At 49.3% G+C, this 15,459-nt stretch overlaps 1 protein-coding gene across 1 annotated transcript in view; it reads left to right on the forward strand.

The window, feature by feature from the left end:
* LOC107982821 (mucin-5AC) overlaps positions 1 to 15,459 on the forward strand; it is an 80,491-nt gene that overhangs the window by 38,870 nt on the left and 26,162 nt on the right. Inside the window, exons 30-31 of the mRNA XM_062966247.1 lie at positions 846 to 10,964; positions 12,744 to 12,854. Of these exons, the coding sequence (XP_062822317.1) occupies positions 846 to 10,964; positions 12,744 to 12,854 (10,230 nt within the window). The remainder of the gene's footprint in view (positions 1 to 845; positions 10,965 to 12,743; positions 12,855 to 15,459) is intronic.

Below are 15,459 nucleotides of genomic sequence, written 5' to 3' on the forward strand. Positions count from 1 at the left end.
TTGGAATCCATCCTGACTCCCCCGGGGAGATAGGGTTTTATTATTTATTTATTTATTTATTATTTGCTGTAGTTCTACCTTGCCTTTCTCTACTCCAAAGGGGACTCAGGGTGGCTTACATGGAGGCAATTATTCATTGCCTTAAAATATATAATACAGACATTAAAATTAATATTAAATTAAATTAAAAACAAACATATCAAACATTTAAAACATTACATACGAAATCATGGTAAATTATATTATTATACCATGAAAATTTGCTCTTCAGCTATACAAAATACTGTAAGGGTTTGGATTCTTTTGAACGATTTAAATATTTTTAAATAACAACCACATTAAACATAGAATAATATAGTATCCTAATTTATTGACTGGCTGCTTTCTACATTTCAAATACATAAGCTGAGTGATGGGATGGGTGGGGGGGCAGGTACCCTTCTTGGATTAACTAGAACACGAATAGAAAACAAATATGCCAACAATAACTTACCTAGAAGATGTGGAGATAATTCAGACACACACAAAAACTGTTTCCGGCTTCAGAGAAATTTTCTCCTTAAAAAAAGAATTAACCTTGACATTAATAACCCTTTTAATTCCTGGTTAAGAAAATAACTCCTGCAGGCATAACTGATGTAAGTTCAATGTCATGAATGAGAATTTTGGGGGTGCAGAATAACTTTTTAAGAAAAAAAAAGAAAAAACAGGATGCAGAATAGCGTTGGTAATCATAACTTTACTTAAAGAAATGTATCAGTCATATTACCGAAGAGAAAGACGGAAAAATAAGTATCAAAATCAAATGAAATTAAATTAAATTAAACCATTTTTTTTTACAGGAGCTTCGACACAAAGCACAACATCATGTGTGCACATAGAATGTGAATGGACAGAATGGTATGATGTCAGCTACCCAAGTTATGATAAAAACAATGGTGATTATGAAACACCACAAAACATAAGAAACCAAGGATATAACTTTTGTAAAATCCCAGATCAAGTGGAATGCAGAGCACAAAGATTTCCCAATGAAAAATTGGAAGCATTAAATCAAAAGATAACTTGCAGCAAAACTAATGGCTTGATTTGTAATAACAAAGACCAGTTTCCACCAATCTGTTACAATTATGAGGTCAGATTCTTCTGCTGTGAGTATAAACCATGTAGTGTGGTAACCACTATACCAATCACATCAATTACTACTGAAACAACACCTGCATATACACCAACATCTATCGCAGGCTCCAGCTCAGTTCCGTCAATGTCCACAACTATGCAAAGTACCTCAGTTGTGTCCACCACCCCAATTATAACAGCCCCAGTCAGCACACCAGGAACAACCCCCGGGAAAGCCTCTACTGTGACAGCTACATCCCTGGAGTCCACCCCCGTATCCAAGCCTACGGCAACAATCCCAACCTCAGGAACGACAACCACCACCGGTCCGCCATCCTCTTCCACTACCACCTGCCAGCCTCGATGCGAATGGACCACTTGGTTCGATAACCATTATCCAAGCTCAGACCCAGAAGACGGAGACATGGAAAACCAGGAGACCATCCGAGCAAATGGGGGCCAGCTTTGCGACAAACCCGAGGACATTGAGTGCCGAGCAGAGGACTACCCGGATGTCAGCCTGGAGGACCTCGGTCAGAAGCTTCAATGCAGCCTCCAAACTGGGCTTTTGTGCGAGAATGCAAAGCAGACGGGAAAGATGAACGTGTGTCGCAACTACGAGGCCAGATTCCTATGTTGCGACAACAGCCACTGCAAACCTGCAACCACACCACCGGTTCCCACGACGGCTGCCACCACAACCCTACAAAGCACCATCCCGGGAAAGAGCACACCGCCAGCATCTTCCGCAGGATCCACCCCAGTGCCGCAGGCCTCCACCACTACGCAGAGCACAACAGTTGTGTCCACCACCCCAATTGTAACAGCCCCGGTCAGCACACCAGGAACAACCCCCGGGAAAGCCTCTACTGTGACAGCTACATCCCTGGAGTCCACCCCCGTATCCAAGCCTACGGCAACAATCCCAAGCTCAGGAACGACAACCACCACCGGTCCGCCATCCTCTTCCACTACCACCTGCCAGCCTCGATGCGAATGGACCACTTGGTTCGATAACCATTATCCAAGCTCAGCCCCAGAAGACGGAGACAAGGAAAACATGGAGACGATCCGAGCAGGAGGGGGCCAGATTTGCGACAAGCCCCAGGACATTGAGTGCCGAGCAGAGGACTACCCCGATGTCAGCCTGGAGGACCTCGGTCAGAAGCTTCAATGCAGCCTCCAAACTGGGCTTTTGTGCGAGAATGCAAAGCAGACCGGAAAGATGAACGTGTGTCACAACTACGAGGCCAGATTCCTATGTTGCGACAACAGCCACTGCAAACCTGCAACCACACCACCGGTTCCCACAACGGCTGCCACCACAACCCTACAAAGCACCATCCCGGGAAAGAGCACACCGCCAGCATCTTCCGCAGGATCCACCCCAGTGCCGCAGGCCTCCACCACTACGCAGAGCACAACAGTTGTGTCCACCACCCCAATTGTAACAGCCCCGGTCAGCACACCAGGAACAACCCCCGGGAAAGCCTCTACTGTGACAGCTACATCCCTGGAGTCCACCCCCGTATCCAAGCCTACGGCAACAATCCCAACCTCAGGAACGACAACCACCACCGGTCCGCCATCCTCTTCCACTACCACCTGCCAGCCTCGATGCGAATGGACCACTTGGTTCGATAACCATTATCCAAGCTCAGCCCCAGAAGACGGAGACAAGGAAAACCCGGAGACGATCCGAGCAGGAGGGGGCCAGATTTGCGACAAGCCCCAGGACATTGAGTGCCGAGCAGAGGACTACCCCGATGTCAGCCTGGAGGACCTCGGTCAGAAGCTTCAATGCAGCCTCCAAACTGGGCTTTTGTGCGAGAATGCAAAGCAGACGGGAAAGATGAACGTGTGTCACAACTACGAGGCCAGATTCCTATGTTGCGACAACAGCCACTGCAAAACTGCAACCACACCACCGGTTCCCACAACGGCTGCCACCACAACCCTACAAAGCACCATCCCGGGAAAGAGCACACCGCCAGCATCTTCCGCAGGATCCACCCCAGTGCCGCAGGCCTCCACCACTACGCAGAGCACAACAGTTGTGTCCACCACCCCAATTGTAACAGCCCCGGTCAGCACACCAGGAAGAACCCCCGGGAAAGCCTCTACTGTGACAGCTACATCCCTGGAGTCCACCCCCGTATCCAAGCCTACGGCAACAATCCCAACCTCAGGAACGACAACCACCACGGGTCCACCATATTCTTCCACTACCACCTGCCAGCCTCGATGCAAATGGACCGCTTGGTTCGATAACCATTATCCAAGCTCAGACCCAGAAGACGGAGACATGGAAAACCAGGAGACCATCCGAGCAAATGGGGGCCAGCTTTGCGACAAACCCGAGGACATTGAGTGCCGAGCAGAGGACTACCCGGATGTCAGCCTGGAGGACCTCGGTCAGAAGCTTCAATGCAGCCTCCAAACTGGGCTTTTGTGCGAGAATGCAAAGCAGACGGGAAAGATGAACGTGTGTCGCAACTACGAGGCCAGATTCCTATGTTGCGACAACAGCCACTGCAAACCTGCAACCACACCACCGGTTCCCACGACGGCTGCCACCACAACCCTACAAAGCACCATCCCGGGAAAGAGCACACCGCCAGCATCTTCCGCAGGATCCACCCCAGTGCCGCAGGCCTCCACCACTACGCAGAGCACAACAGTTGTGTCCACCACCCCAACTGTAACAGCCCCGGTCAGCACACCAGGAACAACCCCCGGGAAAGCCTCTACTGTGACAGCTACATCCCTGGAGTCCACCCCCGTATCCAAGCCTACGGCAACAATCCCAACCTCAGGAACGACAACCACCACGGGTCCACCATATTCTTCCACTACCACCTGCCAGCCTCGATGCAAATGGACCGCTTGGTTCGATAACCATTATCCAAGCTCAGACCCAGAAGACGGAGACATGGAAAACCAGGAGACCATCCGAGCAAATGGGGGCCAGCTTTGCGACAAACCCGAGGACATTGAGTGCCGAGCAGAGGACTACCCGGATGTCAGCCTGGAGGACCTCGGTCAGAAGCTTCAATGCAGCCTCCAAACTGGGCTTTTGTGCGAGAATGCAAAGCAGACGGGAAAGATGAACGTGTGTCGCAACTACGAGGCCAGATTCCTATGTTGCGACAACAGCCACTGCAAACCTGCAACCACACCACCGGTTCCCACGACAGCTGCCACCACAACCCTACAAAGCACCATCCCGGGAAAGAGCACACCGCCAGCATCTTCCGCAGGATCCACCCCAGTGCCGCAGGCCTCCACCACTACGCAGAGCACAACAGTTGTGTCCACCACCCCAATTGTAACAGCCCCGGTCAGCACACCAGGAACAACCCCCGGGAAAGCCTCTACTGTGACAGCTACATCCCTGGAGTCCACCCCCGTATCCAAGCCTACGGCAACAATCCCAACCTCAGGAACGACAACCACCACGGGTCCACCATATTCTTCCACTACCACCTGCCAGCCTCGATGCAAATGGACCGCTTGGTTCGATAACCATTATCCAAGCTCAGACCCAGAAGACGGAGACATGGAAAACCAGGAGACCATCCGAGCAAATGGGGGCCAGCTTTGCGACAAACCCGAGGACATTGAGTGCCGAGCAGAGGACAACCCGGATGTCAGCCTGGAGGACCTCGGTCAGAAGCTTCAATGCAGCCTCCAAACTGGGCTTTTGTGCGAGAATGCAAAGCAGACGGGAAAGATGAACGTGTGTCGCAACTACGAGGCCAGATTCCTATGTTGCGACAACAGCCACTGCAAACCTGCAACCACACCACCGGTTCCCACAACGGCTGCCACCACAACCCTACAAAGCACCATCCCGGGAAAGAGCACACCGCCAGCATCTTCCGCAGGATCCACCCCAGTGCCGCAGGCCTCCACCACTATGCAGAGCACAACAGTTGTGTCCACCACCCCAATTGTAACAGCCCCGGTCAGCACACCAGGAACAACCCCCGGGAAAGCCTCTACTGTGACAGCTACATCCCTGGAGTCCACCCCCATATCCAAGCCTACGGCAACAATCCCAACCTCAGGAACGACAACCACCACGGGTCCACCATATTCTTCCACTACCACCTGCCAGCCTCGATGCAATTGGACCGCTTGGTTCGATAACCATTATCCAAGCTCAGACCCAGAAGACGGAGACATGGAAAACCAGGAGACCATCCGAGCAAATGGGGGCCAGCTTTGCGACAAACCCGAGGACATTGAGTGCCGTGCAGAGGACTACCCGGATATCAGCCTGGAGGACCTCGGTCAGAAGCTTCAATGCAGCCTCCAAACTGGGCTTTTGTGCGAGAATGCAAAGCAGACGGGAAAGATGAACGTGTGTCGCAACTACGAGGCCAGATTCCTATGTTGCGACAACAGCCACTGCAAACCTGCAACCACACCACCGGTTCCCACGACGGCTGCCACCACAACCCTACAAAGCACCATCCCGGGAAAGAGCACACCACCAGCATCTTCCGCAGGATCCACCCCAGTGCCGCAGGCCTCCACCACTACGCAGAGCACAACAGTTGTGTCCACCACCCCAATTGTAACAGCCCCGGTCAGCACACCAGGAACAACCCCCGGGAAAGCCTCTACTGTGACAGCTACATCCCTGGAGTCCACCCCCGTATCCAAGCCTACGGCAACAATCCCAAGCTCAGGAACGACAACCACCACCGGTCCGCCATCCTCTTCCACTACCACCTGCCAGCCTCGATGCGAATGGACCGCTTGGTTCGATAACCATTATCCAAGCTCAGCCCCAGAAGACGGAGACAAGGAAAACATGGAGACGATCCGAGCAGGAGGGGGCCAGATTTGCGACAAGCCCCAGGACATTGAGTGCCGAGCAGAGGACTACCCCGATGTCAGCCTGGAGGACCTCGGTCAGAAGCTTCAATGCAGCCTCCAAACTGGGCTTTTGTGCGAGAATGCAAAGCAGACCGGAAAGATGAACGTGTGTCACAACTACGAGGCCAGATTCCGATGTTGCGACAACAGCCACTGCAATCCTGCAACCACACCACCGGTTCCCACGACGGCTGCCACCACAACCCTACAAAGCACCATCCCGGGAAAGAGCACACCGCCAGCATCTTCCGCAGGATCCACCCCAGTGCCGCAGGCCTCCACCACTACGCAGAGCACAACAGTTGTTTCCACCACCCCAATTATAACAGCCCCAGTCAGCACACCAGGAACAACCCCCGGGAAAGCCTCTACTGTGACAGCTACATCCCTGGAGTCCACCCCCGTATCCAAGCCTACGGCAACAATCCCAAGCTCAGGAACGACAACCACCACCGGTCCGCCATCCTCTTCCACTACCACCTGCCAGCCTCGATGCGAATGGACCACTTGGTTCGATAACCATTATCCAAGCTCAGCCCCAGAAGACGGAGACAAGGAAAACCCGGAGACGATCCGAGCAGGAGGGGGCCAGATTTGCGACAAGCCCCAGGACATTGAGTGCCGAGCAGAGGACTACCCCGATGTCAGCCTGGAGGACCTCGGTCAGAAGCTTCAATGCAGCCTCCAAACTGGGCTTTTGTGCGAGAATGCAAAGCAGACCGGAAAGATGAACGTGTGTCACAACTACGAGGCCAGATTCCTATGTTGCGACAACAGCCACTGCAAACCTGCAACCACACCACCGGTTCCCACAACGGCTGCCACCACAACCCTACAAAGCACCATCCCGGGAAAGAGCACACCGCCAGCATCTTCCGCAGGATCCACCCCAGTGCCGCAGGCCTCCACCACTACGCAGAGCACAACAGTTGTGTCCACCACCCCAATTGTAACAGCCCCGGTCAGCACACCAGGAACAACCCCCGGGAAAGCCTCTACTGTGACAGCTACATCCCTGGAGTCCACCCCCGTATCCAAGCCTACGGCAACAATCCCAACCTCAGGAACGACAACCACCACGGGTCCACCATATTCTTCCACTACCACCTGCCAGCCTCGATGCAAATGGACCGCTTGGTTCGATAACCATTATCCAAGCTCAGACCCAGAAGACGGAGACATGGAAAACCAGGAGACCATCCGAGCAAATGGGGGCCAGCTTTGCGACAAACCCGAGGACATTGAGTGCCGAGCAGAGGACTACCCGGATGTCAGCCTGGAGGACCTCGGTCAGAAGCTTCAATGCAGCCTCCAAACTGGGCTTTTGTGCGAGAATGCAAAGCAGACCGGAAAGATGAACGTGTGTCGCAACTACGAGGCCAGATTCCTATGTTGCGACAACAGCCACTGCAAACCTGCAACCACACCACCGGTTCCCACGACGGCTGCCACCACAACCCTACAAAGCACCATCCCGGGAAAGAGCACACCGCCAGCATCTTCCGCAGGATCCACCCCAGTGCCGCAGGCCTCCACCACTACGCAGAGCACAACAGTTGTTTCCACCACCCCAATTATAACAGCCCCAGTCAGCACACCAGGAACAACCCCCGGGAAAGCCTCTACTGTGACAGCTACATCCCTGGAGTCCACCCCCGTATCCAAGCCTACGGCAACAATCCCAACCTCAGGAACGACAACCACCACCGGTCCGCCATCCTCTTCCACTACCACCTGCCAGCCTCGATGCGAATGGACCACTTGGTTCGATAACCATTATCCAAGCTCAGCCCCAGAAGACGGAGACAAGGAAAACCCGGAGACGATCCGAGCAGGAGGGGGCCAGATTTGCGACAAGCCCCAGGACATTGAGTGCCGAGCAGAGGACTACCCCGATGTCAGCCTGGAGGACCTCGGTCAGAAGCTTCAATGCAGCCTCCAAACTGGGCTTTTGTGCGAGAATGCAAAGCAGACCGGAAAGATGAACGTGTGTCACAACTACGAGGCCAGATTCCTATGTTGCGACAACAGCCACTGCAAACCTGCAACCACACCACCGGTTCCCACAACGGCTGCCACCACAACCCTACAAAGCACCATCCCGGGAAAGAGCACACCGCCAGCATCTTCCGCAGGATCCACCCCAGTGCCGCAGGCCTCCACCACTACGCAGAGCACAACAGTTGTTTCCACCACCCCAATTATAACAGCCCCAGTCAGCACACCAGGAACAACCCCCGGGAAAGCCTCTACTGTGACAGCTACATCCCTGGAGTCCACCCCCGTATCCAAGCCTACGGCAACAATCCCAAGCTCAGGAACGACAACCACCACCGGTCCGCCATCCTCTTCCACTACCACCTGCCAGCCTCGATGCGAATGGACCACTTGGTTCGATAACCATTATCCAAGCTCAGCCCCAGAAGACGGAGACAAGGAAAACCCGGAGACGATCCGAGCAGGAGGGGGCCAGATTTGCGACAAGCCCCAGGACATTGAGTGCCGAGCAGAGGACTACCCCGATGTCAGCCTGGAGGACCTCGGTCAGAAGCTTCAATGCAGCCTCCAAACTGGGCTTTTGTGCGAGAATGCAAAGCAGACCGGAAAGATGAACGTGTGTCACAACTACGAGGCCAGATTCCTATGTTGCGACAACAGCCACTGCAAACCTGCAACCACACCACCGGTTCCCACAACGGCTGCCACCACAACCCTACAAAGCACCATCCCGGGAAAGAGCACACCGCCAGCATCTTCCGCAGGATCCACCCCAGTGCCGCAGGCCTCCACCACTACGCAGAGCACAACAGTTGTGTCCACCACCCCAATTGTAACAGCCCCGGTCAGCACACCAGGAACAACCCCCGGGAAAGCCTCTACTGTGACAGCTACATCCCTGGAGTCCACCCCCGTATCCAAGCCTACGGCAACAATCCCAACCTCAGGAACGACAACCACCACGGGTCCACCATATTCTTCCACTACCACCTGCCAGCCTCGATGCAAATGGACCGCTTGGTTCGATAACCATTATCCAAGCTCAGACCCAGAAGACGGAGACATGGAAAACCAGGAGACCATCCGAGCAAATGGGGGCCAGCTTTGCGACAAACCTGAGGACATTGAGTGCCGAGCAGAGGACTACCCCGATGTCAGCCTGGAGGACCTCGGTCAGAAGCTTCAATGCAGCCTCCAAACTGGGCTTTTGTGCGAGAATGCAAAGCAGACCGGAAAGATGAACGTGTGTCACAACTACGAGGCCAGATTCCGATGTTGCGACAACAGCCACTGCAATCCTGCAACCACACCACCGGTTCCCACGACGGCTGCCACCACAACCCTACAAAGCACCATCCCGGGAAAGAGCACACCGCCAGCATCTTCCACAGGATCCACCCCAGTGCCGCAGGCCTCCACCACTACGCAGAGCACAACAGTTGTTTCCACCACCCCAATTATAACAGCCCCAGTCAGCACACCAGGAACAACCCCCGGGAAAGCCTCTACTGTGACAGCTACATCCCTGGAGTCCACCCCCGTATCCAAGCCTACGGCAACAATCCCAAGCTCAGGAACGACAACCACCACCGGTCCGCCATCCTCTTCCACTACCACCTGCCAGCCTCGATGCGAATGGACCACTTGGTTCGATAACCATTATCCAAGCTCAGCCCCAGAAGACGGAGACAAGGAAAACCCGGAGACGATCCGAGCAGGAGGGGGCCAGATTTGCGACAAGCCCCAGGACATTGAGTGCCGAGCAGAGGACTACCCCGATGTCAGCCTGGAGGACCTCGGTCAGAAGCTTCAATGCAGCCTCCAAACTGGGCTTTTGTGCGAGAATGCAAAGCAGACCGGAAAGATGAACGTGTGTCACAACTACGAGGCCAGATTCCTATGTTGCGACAACAGCCACTGCAAACCTGCAACCACACCACCGGTTCCCACAACGGCTGCCACCACAACCCTACAAAGCACCATCCCGGGAAAGAGCACACCGCCAGCATCTTCCGCAGGATCCACCCCAGTGCCGCAGGCCTCCACCACTACGCAGAGCACAACAGTTGTGTCCACCACCCCAATTGTAACAGCCCCGGTCAGCACACCAGGAACAACCCCCGGGAAAGCCTCTACTGTGACAGCTACATCCCTGGAGTCCACCCCCGTATCCAAGCCTACGGCAACAATCCCAACCTCAGGAACGACAACCACCACGGGTCCACCATATTCTTCCACTACCACCTGCCAGCCTCGATGCAAATGGACCGCTTGGTTCGATAACCATTATCCAAGCTCAGACCCAGAAGACGGAGACATGGAAAACCAGGAGACCATCCGAGCAAATGGGGGCCAGCTTTGCGACAAACCTGAGGACATTGAGTGCCGAGCAGAGGACTACCCGGATGTCAGCCTGGAGGACCTCGGTCAGAAGCTTCAATGCAGCCTCCAAACTGGGCTTTTGTGCGAGAATGCAAAGCAGACCGGAACGATGAATTTGTGTTTTAACTACCAGGCCAGATTCCGATGTTGTGACAACAGCCACTGCAATCCTGCAACCACACCACCGGTTCCCACGACGGCTGCCACCACAACCCTACAAAGCACCATCCCGGGAAAGAGCACACTGCCAGCATCTTCTGCAGGATCCACCCCAGTGCCGCAGGCTTCCACCACTACGCAGAGCACAACAGTTGTGTCCACCACCCCAATTGTAACAGCCCCGGTCAGCACACCAGGAACAACCCCCAGGAAAGCCTCTACTGTGACAGCTACATCTTTGGAATCCACTCCCTTTTCCAAGCCTACAGCAACAATCCAGACATCAGGAAAGACCCCTGGCATTTCTGGATCCACATCCACCTTGCCTCCATCAACTTCTTCCTTAGCTACACCTAGGACTTCATCACAACCTACTGTGACAATCTCTACAGCTTCCTCCAGTTCTTCTTTTACTACTGGTAAGGGAATAAAATATGAATATAGTATGTTTTTGATAATAGTAGTGTCTCTTGATTCACCATTCTCGGTTTTCTATTTCCTTTCCATACCTTCTTCCATGATTTTAGATTTCCATGAAATATTGATTTCCATTTGTCTGTATGCTAACATTACTATTATGTAGATAAGCCTTCTTGTACACAAAGTATTCTCTCGGGATATTATGTTACTTTTGTTTCAAAATAGCATTGATTTCTGAACTTTTTGGTTTATAAATACAGTAGAGTCTCACTTATCCAACACTTGCTTATCCAACGTTCTGGATTATCCAACACATTTTTGTAGTCAATGTTTTCAATACATCATGATATTTTGGTGCTGGATTCGTAAATACAGTAATTACTACATAACAATACTGTGTATTGAACTACTTTTTCTGTCAAATTTGTTGTATAACATGATGTTTTGGTGCTTAATTTGTAAAATCATAACCTAATTTAATGTTTAATAGGCTTTTCCTTAATCTCTCCTTATTATCCAACATATTCGCTTATCCAACGTTCTCCTGGCCCGTTTACGTTGGATAAGCGAGACTCTACTGTAGCTTCTTTGGAATGAGAGCCATTCAACCTTGTGATCTGCTCTAGTTGTCTCGAAATGCACCAGCTGGAGCTCCTTCTCTGAGCCAGAGACTATTTTCCATAAACTATTATGCCCTTTTCTACACCATTATTCCATTCTGACAATATTTTGTGATATTCACTCTCAATTACATGGCCATGACCATGGTATTCATTTGACCTTTGAACATATTTATAATATTCTAATATATCATGTTCCATATGGAATATTTTTACATTCCATTAACCAACATAACCATTTTAGTGTGATTCCAGCCCAAGGTCATCTTGGTTATTCTTGGTACTACCTTATTGGTTTTCTTGGGGCTTTCAGTTATGTTCATTTGGCTCAGTTGAATGGGAATTGAAAACATTGTGTTACAGTGATTCTACTGCTATCTTTAATGCATTTCCAGACATCAACACTGGAAGACTTCTGTTGAGCCTCCTAGCCATTAAGCTGCTGGATGTTATAAGTTTCCATTGTGTCTCCCTTGTTCACATGAAGTCATTGGATGGAGTCTTTAGGAGATTGAGACTGACTGCTACAAGCATAGTAGTGGCATTCAGATCTATGTCTCCTTGAGATTTCTTGTGGGCCAATAAATTAAACTCATTCCTGAGGAGATGGAGGCTCTGGGGATTGGTAGTTTTTAGGTTCTGGAATTGGAGTAAGCAACATGCTCTGGATAGAGTTGCACCCACTCTGAAAGAGCAGGTGTGTAGCTTAGGAGTATTCTTAGAACTGTCTTGGTCAACTGTTCAATGTGCTTTTCATTTCTTTACATTATTTATATTATTTTCATTTTATTTCTTCATTTGATTGATATATTCTATATGTACACCACCTTTTCTCATCAAGGGACCTAAGAAGGCTTAACATTTTAAACAAAAGTTTGGCTAAAATATCCTATTACATTCTATTAAAAGTATGTAGTTTAAAACAGTTCAAAATGCATTTCATAATATATTTAAAACAAAAAGCATACAAAGTTCTGAAAAGCACACCACTTTCAGTTATTTTAGATTGTAAAACTGTTTTATTGTATACTTCCCTGTGACTCTTGGATATTAGGTGGGATGTAGATATGTTAATTTAAAAAAATTAAATGTTTTGTAATTTCCATTATGATCACTGTTATTTGCCTTATTTCTTACTTTTTCTTATACCTTCAACAGCATCAACTAGTTCCATTATCCCTACCATGGGAATTACAACAGTCACTTTAAGCAGAACCACTCCTTGTTTCTGTCATGTGTCTGGAGTTACAGATTCTTTCTATTCTCCTGGTGAGTGTCTCTAAAATATATTGTGTTTCAACTTAAGAATTGTAGGAGCTGAAGTCCAAAACACCTGGAGGATCAAAGGTTGAGAACCACTGGCCTAGCAGAATGCACAAAGAGAGGGGGAAGTGCTGCCCCCCCCCCCCCCAGCCACAATCAGAACACTTAAGAAACACTGCTTTTGGATCATTTTACTTATCTTCTTTAATCAGTCTTTTGTCAGGATATATTCTGCTATTTTCAATGTTTTTTTATTTTTACATGTATCATTCATTCATTTATGATGGAGTGTATGCATGTCTATAACAGTAAGAAATTCTGTAAAAAGCACCAATGATTAAAGAAGTCAACAAAGCCTTTATTGTAAGAAAGATGTGAAAGTGATCTAAGGATGCAAACCTAGCACTCAATTAAATTTGTTTCACTATACAGTTAGTTCTCCACATTTGCTGGGATTAAGGGATCAGGACCCTCATGACAGTGAAAAACCACATTTTTTTAGCCTGAGAGAAAACGTTTCTAGGAATCACTAGGGGTCCTCCCACACAACCATATAACCCAAAATATCAGGGCTGAAAATCCTACAATATCTGCTTTCAACTGGGTTATCTGAGTCCACACTGCTATATATTTCAATTCAAGCCTCCAGTGGCCTAGGGGATAAAAGCCTCGTGACTTGAAGGTTGGGTTGCTGACCTGAAAGCTGCCAGGTTCGAATCCCACCCGGGGAGAGCGTGGATGAGCTCCCTCTTTCAGCTCCAGCTCCATGCGGGGACATGAGAGAGGCCTCCCACAAAGATGGTAAAACATCAAAACATCCGGGCATCCCCTGGGCAACGTCCTTGCAGATGGCCAATTCTCTCACTCCAGAAGCAACTCCGGTTGCTCCTGACACGAAAAAAAATTCAAAGCAGAAAATGTGGGATTTTCTTCAGCCATGTGGAAGGGGCCCAAGTTCTCCATCATGACTCTATGAACTTCCGATAGATGTTGACAAACTGAAATGTGTCCAGAGGAGGGCAATTAAAATGATCAAGAGTCTGGAGAACAAGCCCTATGAGGACTGGGCATGTTTAGCCTGCAGAAGAGAAGGCTGAGAGGAGACATGATAGCCGACATAATAGCCATGTATAAATATGTGAGAGGAAGTCATAGGGAAGAGGATGTAAGCTGGTTTTCTGCAGCCCTGGAGACTAGCAACAATGGCTTTAAACTATAGGAAAGGAGATTTCACCTGAACATTAGGAAGAACTACACACTGTGAGAGCTGTTCAGCAGTGGAACTCTCTGCCCTGGCGTGTGGTGGAGGCTCCTTTTTTGGAGGCTTTTAAGCAGAGCCTGGATGGCCATCTGTCGGGAGTGCCTTGAATGTGATTTTCCTGCTTCTTTAGTAGGGGGTTGGACTGGATGGCCCATGAGGTCTCTTCCAACTATATGATTCTATAGAACAGTGGTTCTCACCCTGGAGTCCCCAGATGTTTTTGGCCTACAGCTCCTAGAAATCCCAGCCAGTTTACCAGCTGTTAGGATTCCTGAGAATTGAAGGCCAAAAACATTTGGGGAGCCCAGGTTGAGAACCACTGTTCTATAGTGTTATACTAGAAGACCTAAAGATTCCTAGAGATAATGTTTTAATCAAATCTGTGAATAATCAAATCTGCAAAAGTCAAACCCACGAATGTGGAAGATGAACTGTGTTTGTTGTATTTGGCTATATGGCCAGCACAGCTATCCCTGACTATGTTTCCTGAATATGTTTCACCATAATTAAGAAAGGACTGGTCATAAAACAATCTTTAAGTGTACCAGTTTACACATCAAAGAGGTTGTGATAGGTGCATAAGAGATGGAACTTTGAGTCACTTAACTCTATGACCATTGTTCTAAGACATCTCTGACACTTTAAATGCTGAATGCTGTTTCATTTCCAACAATTTGTTTGCCAATTGTTTTATAGAGACCTGGAATATCGATTCATTCTGTCACTGCAGCAAGGTTACCCTCCCTGAGTGGCAAAAATCGTCCTCCACAATGGATCCCTCCCATCTCTCCTGTTTTCTCCCTTTTTTACTTGGCCTTTGTCATTTACATCTACTGCCATGGGATAATCCTTCATTTATATCTACTAATTATTTTAAAATAATTATTTATGTGTAGAATGTGTGCTTATTAATACTAACAAGATCAGTAATAATATTAATCCTAATGCAGAGATCAAGAAAAGATAATTTAACAATATACAATATATAGATTGAGCCACCATGGTGTAGAGCAGGAGTCCTCAAAATTTTTAAGCAGAAGGCAATCCTTCAGGCTGTTGAGGAACCAAATTATCATTTGGAAAAAAAATATGAACTAATTCCTATGCACACTACACATGTTTTATTTGTAGTGGAAAAAAAGCAACAAAATGAAACAACAATACAATATTTTAAAAAATAAGATCAATTTTAACCAACATAAACCTATCAGGATTTCAATGGGGAGTGTGGGCCTGCTTCCGGTGCCCCTGGTGTAGAGGTTTGCGAACTGGACCAATAATCCAGGAGACCAAGGTTCAAATCTTCACTCAGCCATATAATACACTGGGTCATTTTTGGGCAAGTCATAC

This window comes from Anolis carolinensis, chromosome 1, assembly GCF_035594765.1.
Source record: "Anolis carolinensis isolate JA03-04 chromosome 1, rAnoCar3.1.pri, whole genome shotgun sequence".
Classification (NCBI taxonomy): domain Eukaryota; kingdom Metazoa; phylum Chordata; class Lepidosauria; order Squamata; family Dactyloidae; genus Anolis; species Anolis carolinensis.